General features: G+C 35.8%; 1 protein-coding gene across 1 annotated transcript in view; it reads left to right on the forward strand.

Annotated features, from left to right (window-relative positions):
• Window positions 1-16,852: 16,852 nt before the first annotated feature.
• The window catches only part of LOC129279103 (uncharacterized), a 46,421-nt gene continuing 42,157 nt past the window's right edge, over window positions 16,853-21,116 (forward strand). The window contains exons 1-2 of the mRNA XM_064111446.1: window positions 16,853-17,437; window positions 19,947-19,989. Of these exons, the coding sequence (XP_063967516.1) occupies window positions 17,375-17,437; window positions 19,947-19,989 (106 nt within the window). The 5' untranslated portion in view covers window positions 16,853-17,374. The remainder of the gene's footprint in view (window positions 17,438-19,946; window positions 19,990-21,116) is intronic.

Here is a 21,116-nt window from a genome sequence, read left to right on the forward strand (position 1 = left end):
CAATTACGGGTGTAGGAAGCGTAGAAATGATAAAGCGTCTGAGGTTAAAGTGGTCTTAAATGTAAAAAAAAAATAGCTAACATGTTTAATACACATTTGATTGGCAAAAAAGGAGATATATCATTACTATTGCCGATGTTTTATATTAAAATTCCTGCCAAACGGTATTGGATACCCACACGTTCTTAGCAAAACTTTAGGGCCTGGGAATATTCATTGATTTCAGATTAAAGAATATGAAAACAAACTAATTGTCCATTCGAACAATAAAATGCATTTCATTTTTTCTCCCTAATACTTGTGTGTCTTATGTTTTGCTTACGTTAGATTAAATTAATCATTTATTCTACACTCTTAAAAATGTTGGGCAACATACTGTCCACACAAATATTGGTTAAAACTTTATCCAATTCTGGGTAGTTTTAAACCAATAATGTGTACTTTGGGTGAAAACTACACAGTATTGAACACTACCCAGAGTTGGATAATTTTGTTTTAACCAATTGTTGTGTGGACTGTATGTTGCCCAACATTTTCAGAGTGTAGTGATTGTGTTTCCCTTGAAAAATAAGGACAAAGTGAATTTGAGTTGGCCAGAGATAGATAGCAAAAATATGCCTACCTTACTTGTTTTGTAAAAAATTGCCAAAGAAGAGATTTAGACGATTTCTGTTTGTTAGCAAAAGCTCCTCCCACGCCACAGACGGCCGTGATAGAAATCGCTTACAAGCATTGCAATGAAATTCGTGCCTTGCAACTTCCATTTTGAAGGAAGGTTCCCCGATTGCAGAAATTATAGATGTTTTCAAAGTCAATTCCTCAAGATTCCAGGAAACTCTTGAAACTTGAAATATACCCACTATTACGATTGCATAACGAGTCTCGGCATTTAAGATATGTACAGAATTATCTGCCACACTTTGCGCCTCACAAGTTAAATCGTTACCATGTACATCAGCATGGAAATAACATTTGAATTACCATCAAGCTTTCAATCATTCACAATCAAATACAGGTGCGAATGCATTGACGAAAACACTCTTACTACCGATGATGATATCATCCGCATAACAAGGACGTCAAATGAAATAAAATTTGGTGGACTGTTTACTGTTATTATCCTCGTGTCACATATTATTGCCGAGGCATTAGGTGGTTTTCACATTTACTACGGAGAAACCCTCTTTAAAAGCATCGATTCCTTTGAAAATGCACGTCAAATCAAAATGGAGAGCTGAGAGGCTTCTGTCGAAAGTTGGTGGACTGGGACAGCAGATCATCCTCAGATTTGCACCGGACGAACAATGGCAAATATGTCGTTGTCCAGAGTCAAGAGGTTCCGATGCTGTCCCGGTCCACCAACTTTCGACAAAAGCCTCTCAGCTCTCCATTTTGATTTGACTTGCATTTTCAAAGGAATTGATGACACTTTCACACCGGTCAGACCAATCCCAGACCGATCAGAAGTCCGTTTCACAAAACTGGTTATAGCAATTAATTTGCAATAACAGTTATTGCTACTGAAAACCTGCTATTTGATTGGCTGATGGTAAATTTCTTGTAGAAATTGTGCATTTGTTATTATGACAAATCTTTATGAACCGGGACCAAGAGCTACAAGCATGATTACGTTAATCCGAATGAAAAAATATATTCATATTCCGAATGGTACATCATTGAACGGTTTGGAGTTGGTCTCATTGGTGTAACTGTAGCCTTTGGTCCATGGTGGTTGGCAAACTATACTGCTGCAGTCACATTTCCCCTACGGCCGCCCTACGGCGATTAAAAAAGCAGCCTTTTTATCTAACTTTATTTAAAGCACCCATATGTAGCTGGTACAAAAAAAAAGTTAGAATGGCTGTTTTCGACTCGTCGTAGGGCGACCGTAGGGGAAATGTGACTGCGCCATAAGAAATGCTTATCAATGAACTCTCAACCCATTTTCATCAAAATTCTATTTTTCTCGATTTCATAGGTCATATCTACATCCTGCGTGGATGTAATTAGAAAGTAATTGACTTGAACATGTTGAACATTACACTAAGTTCACGGACCGTGCATGCTTTTCTCTAACAATTAAATACTTTTTCGGCAAATCACATTCGATTCAAGAAAATGGGAAGCGAAATTATCATGAACAAAATTGCTATCTATTAATGTAGTATGATATAATCGGATAAAAGGCCGCCACATATAGCTTTATAATGTATCATCTGCTACAATTATGATCACCCTTCCTCCTTCCAATCAGCATGATCTTGAAAATTAGTCTCAAATTTCGAAGGGTAGGTTTGGATAAAAACTAAATAATTGTGAGGATTTAATCTAAATTGAACCCTTCGCAGGATTTGATTAATTACAAAAACACAAAGTTGAACCGAAAGCATACATGATCTTAGGTAATGGTATTTATGAAGTTTTAATTGGGTTAATTGAGATGTTGATTACCAACATCCAGTGAATTTATCATGGCTACCGCTGAAATTATTTTCGTTGTCGCCGGGTAAACGTACGGCGATTGCATGCACATGACAGGTATCCAAAAAAGTGCACGAATTGTTACATTATAGCACTTACATCTAAGTAAAAGTAGCTACAACTTTGCACATTTCATATTGGTGACACGACATATGTTCTTTGCGACATTCGCTCCTGTCGTCATATCTCGGAGGGCATAGGGTTGGGATTATATTTATAGGATTGTAATCCTTCTTGGTTCAGAGTAAGGCGTGTTGTCAAAAGTGTATGTGCGTTTTTTCCTTTATATTCCACGGCGAAACCGCTGAGCGTGACATTGTCCATTTTCTTACCTACGGGTCAGTGCTCTTGCCATTCAAGACGCCATCGTGCACTTTTGCAGCGAAAACGGAAGCGTGCGCTTTTATCTTTTCTTTTGACGCCCCCCGGTTGGCTCTCCGATAAGATGTTTTTGCATGAGCGCCCTCTATGTCCACGATATCGGCATTTTAGGCAAACTATTTTTTTTTGTTTTAAATCATATTTTATTTCTTCCTCATATCACATGTAAAAAAAATGAATATAACATGACATCATTAACATAATTGTTTCAAGTTTACGCATAAACCTTTTAACATAGTAAGAAAATGAATATATATGAATTTCACATTTTAAACTTATAATAACGAAAGGGATTAATACAGAACAGAATCCGGGTACAACATAGCTGAATAACGGAAATACACTTATAATCTGTATATAAAACTCAAGTTATGCAACATTCTTTTTTCTCCCTCGTTATACTCTTCAAACTGATTAATGAGGAAGTTATATTTAAAAAAAAAACATACAAACGTACACACAACTTAAAAAAAACCTTAGCTACGCTTAACACCCCCAACTCCCATAAACGACGAATAAAGAATAAGTAAAATAAAGGTAATAAAAAAAAAAAAAAAAAAAAACCTACTAAGTGGTTGAAGACTGTGAGGCTGATTCGTTAAAGTGCTCCCATTTTCTTAAATGAAATGCCAAAGTTCCCCTTTCGGTTGCAAGCCGTTTCTCTTCTTTTCTATCTGCAATTAATCTATCTCTATTGAACACCCGATCTCTAGTCACTGATCTGAATATCGTTGTGTCCTTGTATCGGTGTGCCTAGTCCAGTGGGGTATATATTTTCCAAAGTTACGCTTTCACAATTTCTTTTGATAATTTTTCGTTTCGGGTTTCAGCATATGACAAACTTCAGTTAGATTTAGATTTCATTTCTTTAATAGAACAATAAAGCTTTAGCCCTTTAGCATGTTGTTTTATTTTGAAGAATATACCGTTAAGATATTCACTTTCTAAAAGTAAGTATTTAGGCGCGGGTAAGATTTTTTTCATCACACTGAGCCCACACAGTCAGCATTGTCGGGTGAAAAGGAAAAATATGGAATTTTCCTTAACATCTTTGTAAACAAAATGCAAAACCCCTCGCAAAAATTGCAATATAAATCATACCTGGGTCCAAAAATGAGGGCATTTAAATTTATACATTGAAACGCTACTGTGGCAAAAAAATACATAAAATGCAAGTGTTTTTTGTGGAAAAAAGGGATTAAAACTAAAGGCATCGTTTAAATTCAAATTTGAGCTAAACATAGGCCTATATCTAATTTAGCCAAAGTGCAAATCAATTATTATACACATGTTTAAACATTGACATGTTAGAAACTTATATATTCACACATAATACAGATGCCGTGCAAAACAAACAAATAAAATATCATTAATTTGAACTTTAAAAATTAAATTGGATGTTCAAGCAGTCATATCGGTAATTGTAGCTTAAATGCATTATTCTTGAGTTTCATTGCCCGAAATTCAGAACAAAAAGAACTTTCGTTACTTTGTAAGACCGTTACAAACATCTTTACCTTCGAACGAAATCAAAAGCACTTAAAAATCAAATATTGAAAGTATCAAAGTTGAGGTAGTCTTGACCATGAATTGAGTTTAGTGTTTATAAAGAAATTATAGCGTCTTCTAAGGAATCTTATTCTAAACTTTGAATGACCGATGAAAAATATTGCGTGAATTAAAATGCAAATTAACACATTTAAGTGACTCCGACATGATATTGGACAGGAAAACCTATATTATCTTTTTACCTTGGATCCGTCTTTATTCTCTTACATAAATTTCCCCTGTGATGTAGAGTACTATGTGACCTAGTGTTCTTGATTACCATCCAGGAGCCCAGAACCGAAGTGGGTCTGGGGCTCAGGCCTTCACAAGTACCATGATCTTATGCATGGTGATCCCCCCTTCAAACCAGTCCGCTCGGTGGGGGGGGGGGGGCTTAATTATTTCTTTCATTTTTCCAGTTCTACATCTTTCCATTTTTAAGATCCTTTCTAAGCCTATTCTGTTTTTAACATTCACGTTTGACTTGTTCAATACGTGTATATTGCCGTTGATTTCTTCTTCCTATCAAATATCTGAATTAATCTGCAATGTGTGTGTGTCAAAATATTGCAAATTAGATTCTCAGTGTCTAAGGTAAACATATTTTACCGATGTAAAGTTAGTAATACGAAAGCCTCGTTGGCCTAGTTTCCCTTCCAACTTTGTATTTCACCTCTTAATCGTATCTGCATTCTGTATAGCTTGCATATTTAAATATGCACAAGAAATCAATAAACTTACTGGAAATGGTAATAACTCGGTCACATTTGCTCTACGGCGGCCATACGGCGAGTCGAAAACAGCCGTTTTATTCATTTTATTCAAACCTCCTATATTTAGCTGGTACAAAAAACTGTTAAAACGACTGTTTTCGACTCGCCTTAGAACAAACGTGACCTAGTATTTGGCATACTAGATCAACAAGGATGGAGTGCATGCTGGTGCGGATCCTGCCGGAGTAACACAATACAATCCAATAGGCGCCGTATTTATTTTGAACAATAGTTGGGCTATCAAAAGTATTGTGGTCTATATTGTGACATCTACTGAAAGAAGTCAGTGGGTCTATATTCTGCACCTTGAGGGTACAGTTATGTAGTGAATCTGGGGGGGGGGGGCATCCGGCCAGTGCGCCCCACCCCCTTGAGAGCCATTATCAATTTTGTTAATGTAAATATGCCATTTTTAAACAAATGTGCCCCCTTTGAAACTCACAGCATGTATTTTAATGAGAATATGTCGTTCATACACAAGTGAGGACCTTCACGTTAGCCTGGTAAACACCCCTTTTCCAAATATATTTGGTTATTAAAATGCACAGAGAGATGGTAGGCAAAGAATATAACTCGAATGTTCACATGAAGAGTAGACCTATAAAGAGGGAAGTTAAATGGTTAATTAAACATGTGTTGATAAAATATCAGTCGAACGTTATGTTATAATCTGCTTCGCCAAACAGGTTTTGTGTAATATTGCTCTTTATAAAGGCAAGTATTAAACTACATTAAATGTCGAAATGTTGAGAAATATAATGGAAACCATATCAAAATGCACATTACGAAAAGAAACAAAATCAAGGTTCTAGTATGGGGACAAAACGAGAACAAGAAAACTACCCATTAAATGCTCATTTTAATTCCCCGAAAGCCGGACATTGAAAATGGCACGGGCCAGCGCATTGCAAGCTGTATTTAACGGTTTGCTCCATTGTCAAGGTAGATTTAAATTACCCCATTCTTACCCCATTCTTGATTGAGGAGATTACCCTATATTCTTTAACATAGAGGTGGTCTGACTGGTGGCGGATTTCAATAGAAAGATGACCTCTTGATTCGTGGGGGTATTTTAATGGAGATTATCACTTTGTCAGCGCGGGTGACTGTCTTCATACTTGTATCTTCCCCGATGTGCCTTCTATTAAAAAAACCGTGTTTGCAACTAATCCCAATTATGAGACTATTTGGCATCAAAATGAAAGCCTAACTGCACCCTTTTCATATATTTCGTTTGAAAATAAAATACTTACGTTTAAGGTAAAATTGGAATATGAGAAGGCGCTTTATAATATGTAAACCAAATATGATTTGTTCATATGCATCTTTAATATAAATGTTACAATATCAAGTTTCATAGAACAGAAGGCAAGCGTGAATTGCGAGCTTTAAAATGAATCATTTTTATCAGGGCGGATCCAGCTTTCGTCAATACAGAGAGAGGACGCAAAATGCCCCCCCCCCAAAAAAAAAAAAAAAAAAAAAAACTACCGCGCAAAGCTTATTTTTATTGGTTTCTTTCAAGGGGGAGTCAAAGGGGAGTCTCAAGTACATGGTTAATTGCCGCAAAATATACCAATCATCTTCATTTGTTAATATTTAATCATCAACATTATAAGTTATATTATTATTCGTAATATCATGTCCGTTAATATCACTTAAAAGTTATGATTATCACTATCATCATCACTGTTATCATCATCATCATTCATTCATTCTCTATTTCCAATCGTTCTCCAGTATCAATTTTATATTTTAAAAATATATGAAAGATAATGGTGATGCTGGTAATCATGAACATTAGATCCGTTATGTGAGATAATTTATGCGACTTTACACGCTAATCGCTACTCGATGATGTTGAAAGAATCTTTTAAATAGCACAAAAGAAGTCGGGAAGTAGTTACTGCATACACATACTTTATTACACTCTATTATCACAAAAGATTCCCCATCGGACGGGCCAACGGTCTTTTGAAGTAGGTTCATCTATTGAAATTACGACAATAATCACGACAGCGGATATGGGGAATTAAAGTATTGAGCGTGTCTCCCATTGTTTTCTGTGGCGAACCCGCTGAGCATGCTATTGTCAATGATTCTCTACTATACGGGTGAGTGATCTTGCTTTTTCATGATCATAGGCCTGAGCAATGACTAAGAACAGTTCGATGAGTATCAATGCCAAGCAATCCTTAAAGGACAATCATGTCCAATTCTCTTGATGGAGAAGACTATATCATGGCCCTATTTGCTTTTGCTTTTAGGCCAGTAAGTGTACTAACTAATATTAATAATAAATAATTATATTCCATCTATTTTAGAGTAATGATCTAATGTTAATATTATTTTACATATCTCCCTGCAGCTTACGGCCCCATCTTCACCCGTGAAGTACTGAGTTTTGAAGCTTTTTTATTGAACATCATGGCATCCTAGTATTGAAATGATGTTTACCATCACTGCAATATAGATAAAAAGATTAATTTAATTCTACTCACATTGATTTTTCTTTAGAACAAACTCACCCCCCTCCTGCTACAACCTTTCTCTCATTTTTATTATTTCCTTACCAAAATTATCCAAATTTCAATAACTACGATAATGACATAGATGGTTCTGTTGACATGATTGGCTATAATGATCCTGCTGATGATAGTGATGATAATTAACACTGATGATGATGGTGTTGGTGGTAGTGAATGTGGTAGCGGTAGCCTTGATATTTATAATAAATGAAAATACTGAAAGTTACGAAAGTCACACATTCAATGAATAATACCAAGAAACATACTTTTTGATGGAATAAAATTCACACACAATTTTTGCTTCATGTAGGCCTCCTATTTAATTCATTCTTATTTTTTGAGCTGCAGTGTGTCCGCTTATATTAATTCTTTATGATTTAAAGCTTTTAAGTTTATAATCATATTGGTAAATCCCGGTCAGAAAAGTTCATGTAACCATTCCATTCCTGATTATTATATTATATGAGCATAGCCCTAAAATGATTATGATGTGATAGGTATGAAATCAAATGTGTTTTGTTGGAATTTTTTTGGCCCTTTTCACACATTCTTTTTGTTGTTGTTTCCAGCTATTTGGCGACCGATCAAAATGTCTGCGTATTTTGTATTGGAAAGCATCTATCGGGACAGACTTCAATTCTTTTTCTTTCTTTCCCTCTTTGTTTCCCTTTTTTGCTCCGCCAATAGGGGGGGGGGCGGGCCCTATGTAAATGTAAATCCAACCAAGAATTGGGTCTATACAGCATAATGTCTAGAGGTCAGGGGCGGATCCATGACAGGGGAAAAGAGGTTTCGCTGTCAAGGGGGGGGGGGCACACTTTTATTTACGCTGCATTTTTACATTACAAATTTTAACTGTGCCTCTCCTAATATGGAAGGGCATGGGGCGGCTCCCCCTGAATCCCCAGAAAATTTGAGGATGCTGATTCATTCATGGCATGCAATTTTTGAAATAGACGACCACAATAAATTTTGTAAATGTCCAGTCCACGCGCATGCGAAGACGCAAGTCATGAATTTTTGAAAAAATAATTTCGCCCCCCCCCCCCCCTCCCCCACCTGATCACGGCCTTTGCGAAAACACAACTCTGCTCTCTCATAAATATTGATTTCGATGCAGAGGCAGAAATCGGGATGAACACGCATTTGTTCAAACAACAAGAAAAGATGAATATTAATCGATGACAGTCGTTTTTAACACAATCGCACATTGACGTCGAGGGACATGGAATCGCTCATGTGGAGAACACCTTTTCAATTGGCGAAACGCTATCTGTAAAGCACCGCCTACTGGTGGCAACGGCATGGTCTTCTGTTTCGTGTGAAATGAAATCGACGTTCCCCCAGTCATTCCAATCGGGCGGAACGGGTAAATATATCATAGGTCCAAGATCTAATGGGCAATGACAGAGCTAGGGAAGCGATCTGCAGGTGTGTAGGGTTTCCTATTTGCAATTCTCCATCTCCATTTTTGTCACTTGTATTTCTTATTAATCGTTTTACCCCCTCATTTCTTTATCCCTTCCCCTTGTCATGTTTCCTTGCATTAATTCTTCTTCCTTTTATCTTTGAATCTTTAATCCATTTTTTCCGTCGCCGCAAATAGGAGCCCGCTTCAACCCCTATAATCATGTTGCTTTTGTTATCTTTCCTATCCTGATAATTACTGATGTGGTATAAGTGCTTTAGGTTCCTACATTAGCAATTCGATAACTATATTTCTTCGGTACACGATTTTCCCTTTCTCTTTCTCATGTTTTTCTTAAATCTTAGTAGTTATTTTTTTTTCTTCTCTCAATTTCTTTTCACTCATTTTTCTTTTTTATTCACTTATTTTGCTTTGTATATCTTTTCATGAAATATTGCTAGAAGGGGTTCGCAATCAGATTAAAGTTGCGGCCAATTTAACTCCGAGCTTTTAGGCTTCATTTTTCTTCATTTTCTTCTTGTTACCTGAATGAACAAAGAATAAAGAACCGTTTCAGCATGGCCACTCCATGTCTAATACCCCTCTGTTCCCCTTTCACTCTTTCCCTTCCCCCTTTATTTCTCCCCCATCGTCCACCAGCTCTCTTTACTTCTTTCCCCTTATTTTCTGTCTCTATCCATTTCCATATTATTTTTGTCCCCCCTCTCCCGTTGATTCTCGATCTTAAATTTCTTCCCCTCTCAAATTTCCTTTTTTTTCTCTTTCAACTGTTTTCCTCCCTATTTTTGTTCACCCTTAATTCCTCTTCTTCCATCCCAATATTATTTTCCTATTTCTCTCTGTTTCCCCTTCCTTTTCTTTCCCTATGACTTGTTAGCTTTCTTCTTCCTCTTTTCACCTTCCCATTTGGTCCCGCTTCTTTAAAACAAGGAGATAAAGAAATGGTTGCCCGTCCAAAAATTGAACAAACTATTAAAAAACAATTTCTAATAAATATTTGATATATCTATGCGTAATAGCGTCAAGCTTGTTCCGGTTATATTTATTTTATCATTCTATTTCCTTCTGTCTTTTTTTTTTTTGGGGGGGGGCTCCCGACATTTGTTTCAGATGCGAGTTATAATGAACATTACAAATTGACGTGAATTCTACGAATGGCTTGGGCCTACGAAACGAAAATGTGCGGAATCTTATTTTCCAACCTAAAACATCATGAATTGACTCTCTTCCAATTGCACAAAAAAGAGGTTTCAATGGTTAGTGCAGCAAATTCGAAAGATCCGTAACGATTTATGAAACGTGCGTGATTTTTTATTAAGCTACCGTGGCTTTATGAATGCACCCGAACTTCCATTACAGACATGATAGATGCGAACCAAAGACATGATAAATGCGAACAGTGACCCGAACTCTCCGATCCGACAGTCAATATGAAGGCACGCATTTGTTTTGGTCGTAGAGGGAGCTATTTAGAATAGATTCTTCGGTATTTCGACAGAAATTAAGACTTGCAGGAAAGACGAACAAAAGAACGGTGGCATCAATGGGCCTTTGATGGCGGCCGTTCCTTTGAAGAGAAGGGAACGTTGGGCAGGAAAGCCGAAGCGAAAACCCGGATGCAGCAAAGACGGTATAGAACGGTGCATGGACTTTTGACAAGCTCCCTAATGTAAATTGTCTATTAATTTGGAGGTTGGGTTTTATGTTTGGCTTAACGTGCCGAATTTCAATCGGAGCAATTGTCGCCGAAGAAAATGTGATGGAATCTTTATATTAGGCATATATCATGATTGTGTCTACGGAAGCTTGAAAGTGTCAACGACCTGTTGAGATACGTTATCTCGCCGAGTCGACATAACGCTGTATGTCAACATAGCGAGGAACGTTATTTTGCCAAGTTGACTTGTATAAAAAAAAAAGGCTTGGCCTCCGATCCCGTTAAAAACATCGAGCAATGAGCAGGAACCGACTTAAATTCAAATCATACCCAAATCACAATCGATCTAAAACTCGTATCGCTTAATTGTACAAATCAATCAATCGCAATTTGACTTTGATTTAAAATCTATCGCAACACTGTGGAAGGTAGGGTCAAGATCTCACCGATATATATTACTTTTCAGCAAGATAGGCCGACCGCACTTTTAACGAGGAAAAAAAAAGTAGGTTTACGATTCACCAAATTCTTTCATTGCCAAATCCTCTTCCCTTTCACATCTTAATGAACCGATGGACTTTCCCTTCTGGTAGGATTCATCCTGATGTTAAATTCAATCTTATATTGACAAAATAATAAATTGTGAATCGCTTCCAACTCATCAAGGCATGTATAATCTATACGTCACGCACTTCACTGGAAGGAAATAATTAGGGCGTCCCTACTGACACAAGAGTAATTTTGATACAATGCGACTCATAGGCATTTATAAAAAAAACTCTGAAATTAGGCATTTAACGATATTCCTTTCATGCAGAAATTACTTTACCCCTGTTGAAAAGACCTCCTTTGAAACCAAACTTCGCATTTGTCTGCTCTGCATTGCTCTAGCCTTGCTGATGGATAATTAAACATGAATATTTTATAAACGTGATAAGAAACAATTGCCGCAAATGCATTATGAAATTAAAAATTACTATGGGCCACTGAGGCGTAAGGAATGCGGTCTGTTGATCAAGCTAAGCCATTAAAAAATAAAGAAATACTGAAATAAAGTTTATCGCCATGAAAAGTCTTGTCTGGTGCTCGAGAAACATAATGGTGTTTAACCGTGGTAGTAAGATGGTGGAAGCGCCGCGGTGTAGCGGTTCTGACTCTCGCCTTGTAATCAGAGGGTCGTGTGTTCGAATCCCACCATGGCCGAGCGCCCTTTGGCAAGGCGTCAATCCACACATTGCCACTCTCGCCCAGGTGCTAATTGGGTACCGGTAGGAAACAACCGTGGTTGGTTGAGCAAGTGTGCGCCTAACAGGCTGCTTGAAATATTATGAATCCAGTGACCGGGTAATAATTGTTAAGCGCTTTGAACAGTCGTAGATTGATAAAGCGATATATAAATGCCAATTATTATTAAGATATTTGTAAGACATTTTTTTTCCGATATAAGATATGAGGTTTACAATTCAACATAGGTGTTTCACTACTTCTATCAGAGACTTCTACTATTCCAACTCTACTACTACTGTACTACTACAGTGCGTATCCCCCCCCCAAAAAAAACGGTATACTTTTGAAGTCTATCAAATTTTCTTTTAAATTATGATGTCTATATTTTAATGTCTATATCTTAATGTTAATAGGTGCTCTAATGTCTCATCTTTCAAGTGCCATTTTAAAAATTGAGTTTTGTTCATGCTTGAGCGAACACGAAACGTTTTTGCCAGGGACTAAAAAAAAAAGCTTGCGCCAAATGGCATAAAATATTGATCATCGGACTTCTTGCGGAATGGCTGACACTTTCGGTTACACTTCGTAATTCCGAAGGTTCTTTATTCCGAAGGTTCGTATTTCCGAAGGTGTGTTAGTCCGAAAACAAAATGAGGTTCGTAATTCCGAAGATTCGTTAGTCCGAAAACGAAATAAGGTTCGTTAATCATTTAGTTTTCGGACTAACGAACCTTCGGAATTACGAACCTCATTTCGTTTTCGGAGTAACGAACCTTCGGAATTACGAACCTCACTTCGTTTTCGGACTAACGAACCTTCGGACTAACGAACCTTCGGAATTACGAACCTTCGGAATAACGAACCTCCGGAATATCCGGACCTTTGGAATAACGAAGTTTCGAAATTACGAATGTAATGTTTCAAATTTTGAAAATAATTGGGAGTTGGTTTCAATGACTATGTGTATAGAGCGAATCTGTGTAACACAACACAGTAACTCTAGATGAACACAGCATGACCTACATATAGTGTGTACAAGGTATACACTGAATGTACAGTGCAGCTAATAATAGCGTGTGTATAGGAGATACACACAGGAGGAGGCAGTCAACATAGCCAACGTACTTTTTGAATTGGAGAAAACTGGTCATAAGCTGGAACCCATCTACTAGACGGTTCCCAAAATCAAGCTAATAAATTGCTACTTGTATCTTAATTAGAGTTTTTCATCCTATATTGTGGTCTGTTTCAGGGTTTTTGAGGACAAATACAGGCACTCATACACATGTTTTGTCTCAGTTTGAGAATTTTTTAAATCAGCTGCTCACAAAGTTAAACGATCCCTTTAAGCCGAATCCAACAATTTAAGTGTTGCGCGAACATTTAAAGTGGTCAATGCAAAATTTAGAAAAGGTTGTCCCTCCTCTTCCTACTTTCAATTGTTGATTCAAAATTTCATTTTTTAGAGTGTATGTGTAATTATTTTTTGTTTAATAACCTAGTTTTAATCATTCCTCGACACCAGTCTGTCACGGTCGGGAAGCACCATTATTATCATCTCCTTGTATGGTCACGCTTCGCATCATGGCAATCAACAACCAATTGTTAGATTATCGGCGGCTTTTGAAACTGGTATTGGTGTGAGGTCCTGTAACGCTTCAGTATCGCTGAACCTTCATGAACCGAAGGCGTCATAATTCCTCATTAAATGCAATAAATTTATTTATTCATTTATTAATATATGTATTCATTGCATTCCTGTATTTATTTATCTTTTTACTTGTTACTTTTTTATATGTATTAGTACTAATTGGTGAATTGGCTGTATCAGAAACTATTAATATTGTCCTTAGAAATGTTAGAGGCCCAACGACGATAAAAAACTCACAAAGATATTGATAAATAATGTGAAGTAAAGACAGTTTTTTCGAAAAAAATAGAAACAATGAAACATAAAATAACTTATAACTAAAACTATAACTATAACTAATAGCTAAACTAAAAGGGTATTTCAAAAAAAAAAAAAAAACGCTGTGCCAGTCCCTGCCTAGTTTTTTTTTTTGTGTGTTTTGTTTCCCCTGAATTGTCACAAAAAGTGCGAGTAAAGTATAAAAAACCCTGCTCTCGTCACAGCGTTTCTTACACGATTTTACTTTGTTTGAGCTCGCTCTAGGTCGTGTGATGGCAGAAATGTTTGTAAGCTGTATGTTTTAAAAGTTGTCTCAAACAGTTCCCATACAGTTTCCTAGATAATTCTAGGATAGAGATTTATCTTTACACTCATCTATTTTTTGGAAGTCGAGCTAGTTTTACTACCCCCACCCCATGTGTTTATCAGAGTAGTATACCGACTTATGGCAAATGAAATATAAACTGTTCTTTTGGCCACTGAAATAAAGCTGAGTCGAGAGGCCTTAACAGAGGCTAATTCCAGTGGTTGCTATGGACCCAAGTCACATAATTATTGCTTTATGAAGGAAACAATGAAAAGCTGTACCGAGAGCATTGCCATCGATGATGGATGTGTCGTAGTAGAGGGATCTTACTGGAATTGTAAATGACTCGGCAGAGAGCTCGTTTGTTTCCATCTTACATTTGATTATGTTTGACTGAATGGCGCTGGTATCAATTAACTAAGCTAAAATTTGACCGAGAATGATATTGCCCGGGGATGATGGGTTGTTGGCGATTAGAGGTGGATTTCAGAGTAATAATTATAGTGATGAGAGCAGCATATTAAAATTCAAAGGGAGTGATGTATAATCCGTTGTGTGTTTCCATATGAAGAATGGCTGGTGGTAAAAATGGTTGCGAACACAGAGTACATTGTTAGAATACAATGTTTTTTTAATTAAGTCAAGATGGCATCATATTCATTCGAAGGTCATATATAACAAGTGAAGAATATAATATAGCACGTTTTACTGGTTACTGAAATAGAAGTGTTCATTACTTTTCAAAAGGATAGAAAAACGTCAAAGACCGCATTCAAAGATTAACTAAAACTCAACTCTCTCTCTCTAAAAAAAATCGTTCCATAGATCACAGATAAACAATTTATAATATCCAATTTCATCTTTTTAATATAAGTTCCTCAAAAAAGTTATGCAACTCGAGTTTGAGCGGTAATAAATTTCTTAGTGTGCCATCACATGTAAAAATGGTATCATTTGAAAAGCATGAATATTCCTCCTTACAATCATGTGTCCTTTGTAATGTTCATGTTATCAAGGAATGAGCAGACATGATAAATAGGCCTATGCAAGAAATGTAAAAAATGAAAATTGTCGCAAAATTCGTTCTTTTCAATAACGAATTTCCAATTTTTCGAGGATGGACCGAATTTGAATGATTTTAATGCATTGATGCCTCAAACTCTACACATTTTCATTTACGCAATTGATTGAATGCGTTTGGAATAATGTTGAACCTTGTCATTTCATAAAATTTTAGAATGTTGGATTGAAAAAAAAGATGAGATGTGAGTCTCATTGTCGAAAGTTTTCACTCCAAGCAAACATTAAATCACGCAAAGTTTCATCTTTTACCGTTTTCATAACATCCTTCATCAATGACCACCCGAATAGCATTCACGTACATTTCATTCATTAAAAAGAGCACCATTCACCACTGACACTTTTGCAAAACATTCACTGTCACCCGCCTGCATGGTCAAAATTCTATAGAAATTGAGACTCTGGTTAGAAAACAATGCATTTTGCAACATTTGACTTCTGACTTTTGCCTATCTTCATGGTAACTGCAAATTCCATGATTAGATAATTACAGCAGATAACACATCGTTGTAAAGCGGAATAACTAAGCTTTTCAATTATACCAGTTCCATCTTTTATACCTCAGTAAAAATATGTCATTCCTCAAAATTGAGTTGCAGAACTTTTTTAGGGGTGTACAACCCATATGCACAAGCACAATATTTAAGTAAAATTAAATACTTGTTTATTGTTTATTCCCATGAAAATCAAATGGCAATTGCAAAAGAACCGGATCAAAACCTTAAGTTGCTTTTATTTACATGCTAGGATTTCAAATTCTAAAGAATCTTTCCCGTTGATATTACAGTATGAACGTTTGTGGCTTTCAAATTATATTCAAACTAAAATTACAATTGGAATAGTTTCAAGTCAAGAATAACTCGTGTATCAAGTATGTCAAGGGCGTCATGGTGTATTTGTTCCGACTTCTATCTCTAAATGTCAGGGTCGTGGGTTCAAATTCTTTACTTCAGCAGTTGATTTCTTTCAGCAAAAAATCCATCCATATTGTGCAGCACTAAACCCAGGTGAGGTGAATGGGGAGCTAGCAGGAAATTAATTTTGAACGCGTATCAGCAGCTTTGCTGAAGCCAAATAATGCTGCATTTGGGGAGCGCTATATAAGTTAGTTCTGTTAAAGAGATGTTAAGCGCAATATTGATGAGTGTGATTACAATTATGATTATAGCCATAATAACAAGTTCATTAGTGTCCATTAATTGAGTGCAAAAAGTTAATATGATTATTGTAATTTTAGAGTGAAACAATATCAATAAGCGCAAGAAAAAAAATAATGAGGGAATAGGTCAGCAGGTGCAATCGAACTGCCTTCAAAAACGTCCATTGGTTACTACATAGAGCTGCATGTAAGCGCGTCATGCGCAGTATCGCTCAATTCTATACGAGATCGAGCCTCTGAGTTTCCGAGCGTTCCTATTGGATAATCGTGTAAGGTCACGTGGACAGAACATTTTGGGAACGCCCCTTTTCCACTAGTTCCACCGAAAGGTGGTATTTGGTATGACACCAGGCTTGGTAGCGATTAATAATTTTCCGGTTTGCTTTGAAATCGATGGGAAGGACACGGATGAGCTTAGACAGCATTTCGCCGATCACGAAGAGCGGTCGCCAGAGCTCAGGCAGCTTTCTACTTGGGGGAACCACAGGAAAATACTATTTGCAAAACCCTTGCACTTGCGACGGATATTTTATCTACACACATTTTGAATAGACAATTCTAAACATTCAGCTGGTGATGGAGCTCCTTATTGGATAGTGTATTTATCGTTACTGCAAGCGAAATTCTTTATCACGTTTGTCAGTGGAACATAAGGCGAACAGTTTTTGGCGCCTCTTTATCAGCTTGGTTTGGATTTGTTCCCAACTCAACTGAAAATAGTTGACAAACTGTGGGAATTCGTTCAATGCTGTGAACACTCGTTTAGTTCTCATCATGTAAAATTGGTGATGAATCAAAGACCTCTGTGAAATGATTTTTGATATGGATAAATGATCGAACATTCTTGCAACATCAACCAATAATTTAGTTTGTGGAATTTCTAAGAGAAGTGATTATGGAGAATCAACAGAGAAGAAGCCTTTGGGATTTGCTGACGATTGGACTACTACTGAGTACAGTAAGTACATTCATATATCATTTTTTTTTACGTAGCTTTGTTTTATTGCAAATGAAAGATGTAACTTCTATATCTAAATTTTATTTGTTAAAGAATGACTAATAAATGGTAAATAGACCATTGTACCAGTCACGAAATAAAGCTTTTTCTAATTTTGTTTTCCTCGGAGCGCCGATGGATATTTGCTGCACATACAGTAATCATAATCCAGAAGAATCGCCCAAATAAAGCCTGTTTAGTCATCGCAATTTACCGAGATTAGCAATTTTAGCCAGCAAAATTATTTTGATTATAATGATTATATTTGTCTTATAATAAAACACAGTAAAAATATTGTTTAGACTTTTTACACAACGCTGTTTCTTATAAGTATGAACGTTACAGTGGTTGTTTAAACGTTTAAACAAATGTTTAAATTATTAAACAACAATTATTAATTTGTTGTTTAATTCACAATGAATTAGGAATGATTGTTTAAATTGTATACCAATTACTGTAAGGTTCTTATAGTAAACAGTGTTGTATAAAATATTAAATCTTTTTATATGTAATAATGATAATAATAATGAGAATAATAATAATATTACTACTAACAACAGTAATTGGATTTATATCGCGCCAAATCCACTCTGTGCTCAAATGCTCACGGCACTTTTCAAAGAGTTGAAAAGCAATGTTTTTAGATGCGTATTGAAAGTTTCAGAAGTTAAACATGAAATCACATGCCGGTCGTTATGGTAAACCGTACCGCTATTTGCTTAGATGGAAAAGTTCAAGCAATCACTCAGCGAGCATACAACATACACAAAAAGAAAGAAAAAAATAAAACCATCAACACGTTTCCAACTGCTATTGATATTTGGAAAAAAATATAAAGTTGTTATTGGAATGCTTTGTTTCGTGTTTTGATTTTCGATTTAGAATAGGTGCCAGATCGTTCAATAATGAAAAAAATTGTGAGAATATTCATAATTTTTAAAGGACAAGTCCACCCCAACACAATGTTGATTCGAATAAAAAAAGAAAAACACAACCAGCGTATTAAAACATTGAAAATTTCATCCAACTCGGATGTAAAATAATTACGGCATTTTGAAGTTTCGCTTAATTTTACAAAATAGTTATATGCACATCCGGTCGGTATGCAAATGAGGGAACTGATGACATCACTCACTCACTATTTCTTTTGTATTTCATTATGTGAAATATGAAATATTCTATTTTTCTCATCATTGTCCTGTGAAACAAAGTTTTATTTCTGCCGGAACATGTGGCTTTATCATTGTTTAACATGTTATGGTTCAGTCAAGTTGGTCGTTATTGTCAAATCTGTAAAAATAGAAATATTGTATAATTCAAACAGTATAAAACAAAAGAAATACTGAGTGATGGACATCATCGACTCATTTGCATGTGGCTAAATTGTGCATATAACTATTTTGTGAAAAATAAGCGAAAATTTAAAATGTCATAACTTTCTTATTTCACATCTGATTTTGATAAAACTTTCAGCATTATGCTTGTCTGCTTTTTCTCTATTGATTTGAATAAAAAAACTCTGAGGTGGACTTGACCTTTAAAATCTGAGGTCATACCGAAATTATTACTTTCTTGCTAAATTATCTGCATATATCCCCCATGATTTAAGTTGAATAGCCTTCCAAGGTCGAGGTATTTGGCAAAAACCTTCAACTTTGATCTCATTAAAATTTCATTGAAAGTTTATTCTCTTTACAACTGTAAAGCTACAAACTTTTGAGCTTTAATTAAAAAAAAAAACACGACAACATGGCCTTGGAAGACGGGGTTGCTGAAGCATCCCTAAAGTTTGTCTGGGATGAGCTGCGTATGTTACACCATAGACAGCATCCCTGGAAATCAGGTTGGTATGCTAAAAAGTAGAAATTAACCAAATCACCTTCGTTTTGGAGCAAAAACTATTTTTTAAAGAACTTGTATATATTTGTTTTGCTTGACATTGTTTTTTTCTGAACAAAAATTGCCTTCATTTTAGAGCGTGAAACTTTTTGAGGGGTTCTCTTATAAAAATCGTTTTCAGGGCGATGCACGACACTCAATTTATGGGGATCAAATTGTTGCCTTAAAGATGGAAATAAGATGCAAGTCACTGTATGACTAAATCACATGTTGCATATTAACTAGAATATTGTTCCCATTCATGATAATATTCCTTCTCTATGTGTATAAGAAATGGGGTGTTTGGTGTCATGCTAGATTATCTAATACTTTTTTATTGCTAATTTATACAGAGGCCGGTCATGAATAATGGTGCATCCATGCAGGCAGGGGGGCAGGTCCCCTCTATATTTCGAGAATAACCCATTAAACATGCATATCATTACAGCTAAATCTAAGAAATTGTCGTCTGCACCCCCACCCGTTTTGTTTTAAATCCTGGATTCGCCAATGATGAAAATGTATTTACTATGTATGTCTTAACAAGAGTGAATACATGCCTTGTGTTTTCTTTCATTCCTTTTCCGTGGAGATGGTAACTGGGACTAGTGGATCGTGTAGTCTTCTTTCAATAAGTAAGTTTTTGTCAAAATAATGCTCTCCCACAAATGGCCTCCTTTTTTCACTATAAAAAAATGAATGTAGACCGACTTCAGTTGCTATTGAAAAATTAAATGCATGGCAATAATTGACACTGTACACATGTAAATGAAGCAGTTGTACAAGGAATAAAGAAATGCCAGTTTTCATATAAGGTTTGGATGTTTATGATTATAAAGGATAGAATGACTTCAATTGTTAATGCTATATGCTTAAGCATTTTATTTTTTTTTGTTCCAGATCTTTCTTATTGTACTTTGACTTGGGGACATTGTGCTAAGACTCTTCTTAATAAGGTGTATATATTACGAAAAAGAGCAATACGTGCAATTACAAACTCTCATCCGAGAACTCCCTCTGATCCCTCTTTTTAGAAAATTGAATGTACCTAATATAGTTCAAATACCCGAATTGCAAGTTGCATCATTTATATATATGTATAATAAAACTTGTTACCCCACATTTTTAATGATATGTTTCAAATAACAAAGGATGTCCACCCACATCATACTAGACATGCCAATTATCTGTATATTCCTTTGCTAAAATATCAGACTTCACGAAATTCAGTGAAATATTCAGGAGTAATAACTTGGAAAGCAATACCAGTTGACATCAAAATCTCCTCATTTAAACGAAAGTATATAAAAAAATCACATGAAGGAATCTTAGTATCTAATTTGTATACAATTTGCCCATTATAATTACACACATATCCCCCTTCTTCTCTCTCTCTTTGTATTATTTACTATGGTAATGGAGCCCAGCCTATGAAAGGCCAATGCCCTCTGCTGCCCCCCCCCCCCGTATTCTGGGTATTTTTATTTATATGTCATATGTTGTATATTGATTGTATTTATATGTTTTTTACGAGAATTGTAAATAAATGAAATGAATGAAAAAAATGAATTGTCAACGGCACTTATATTCTGGTTATGATAAATACGAATACGAATTAAACAAATATTAATTTCATGCTTTAAATGTAAGTTAATTATTTTATTTCAAGTGAAAGTATAAAAAATGCAATTATTTTCTTGATTTTGATAGATATTAATATGACCATGTTAAAGTACAGTGTATACGATTATGGTGCCCCTTA

Source organism: Lytechinus pictus, chromosome 16, assembly GCF_037042905.1.
Source record: "Lytechinus pictus isolate F3 Inbred chromosome 16, Lp3.0, whole genome shotgun sequence".
NCBI lineage: Eukaryota > Metazoa > Echinodermata > Echinoidea > Temnopleuroida > Toxopneustidae > Lytechinus > Lytechinus pictus.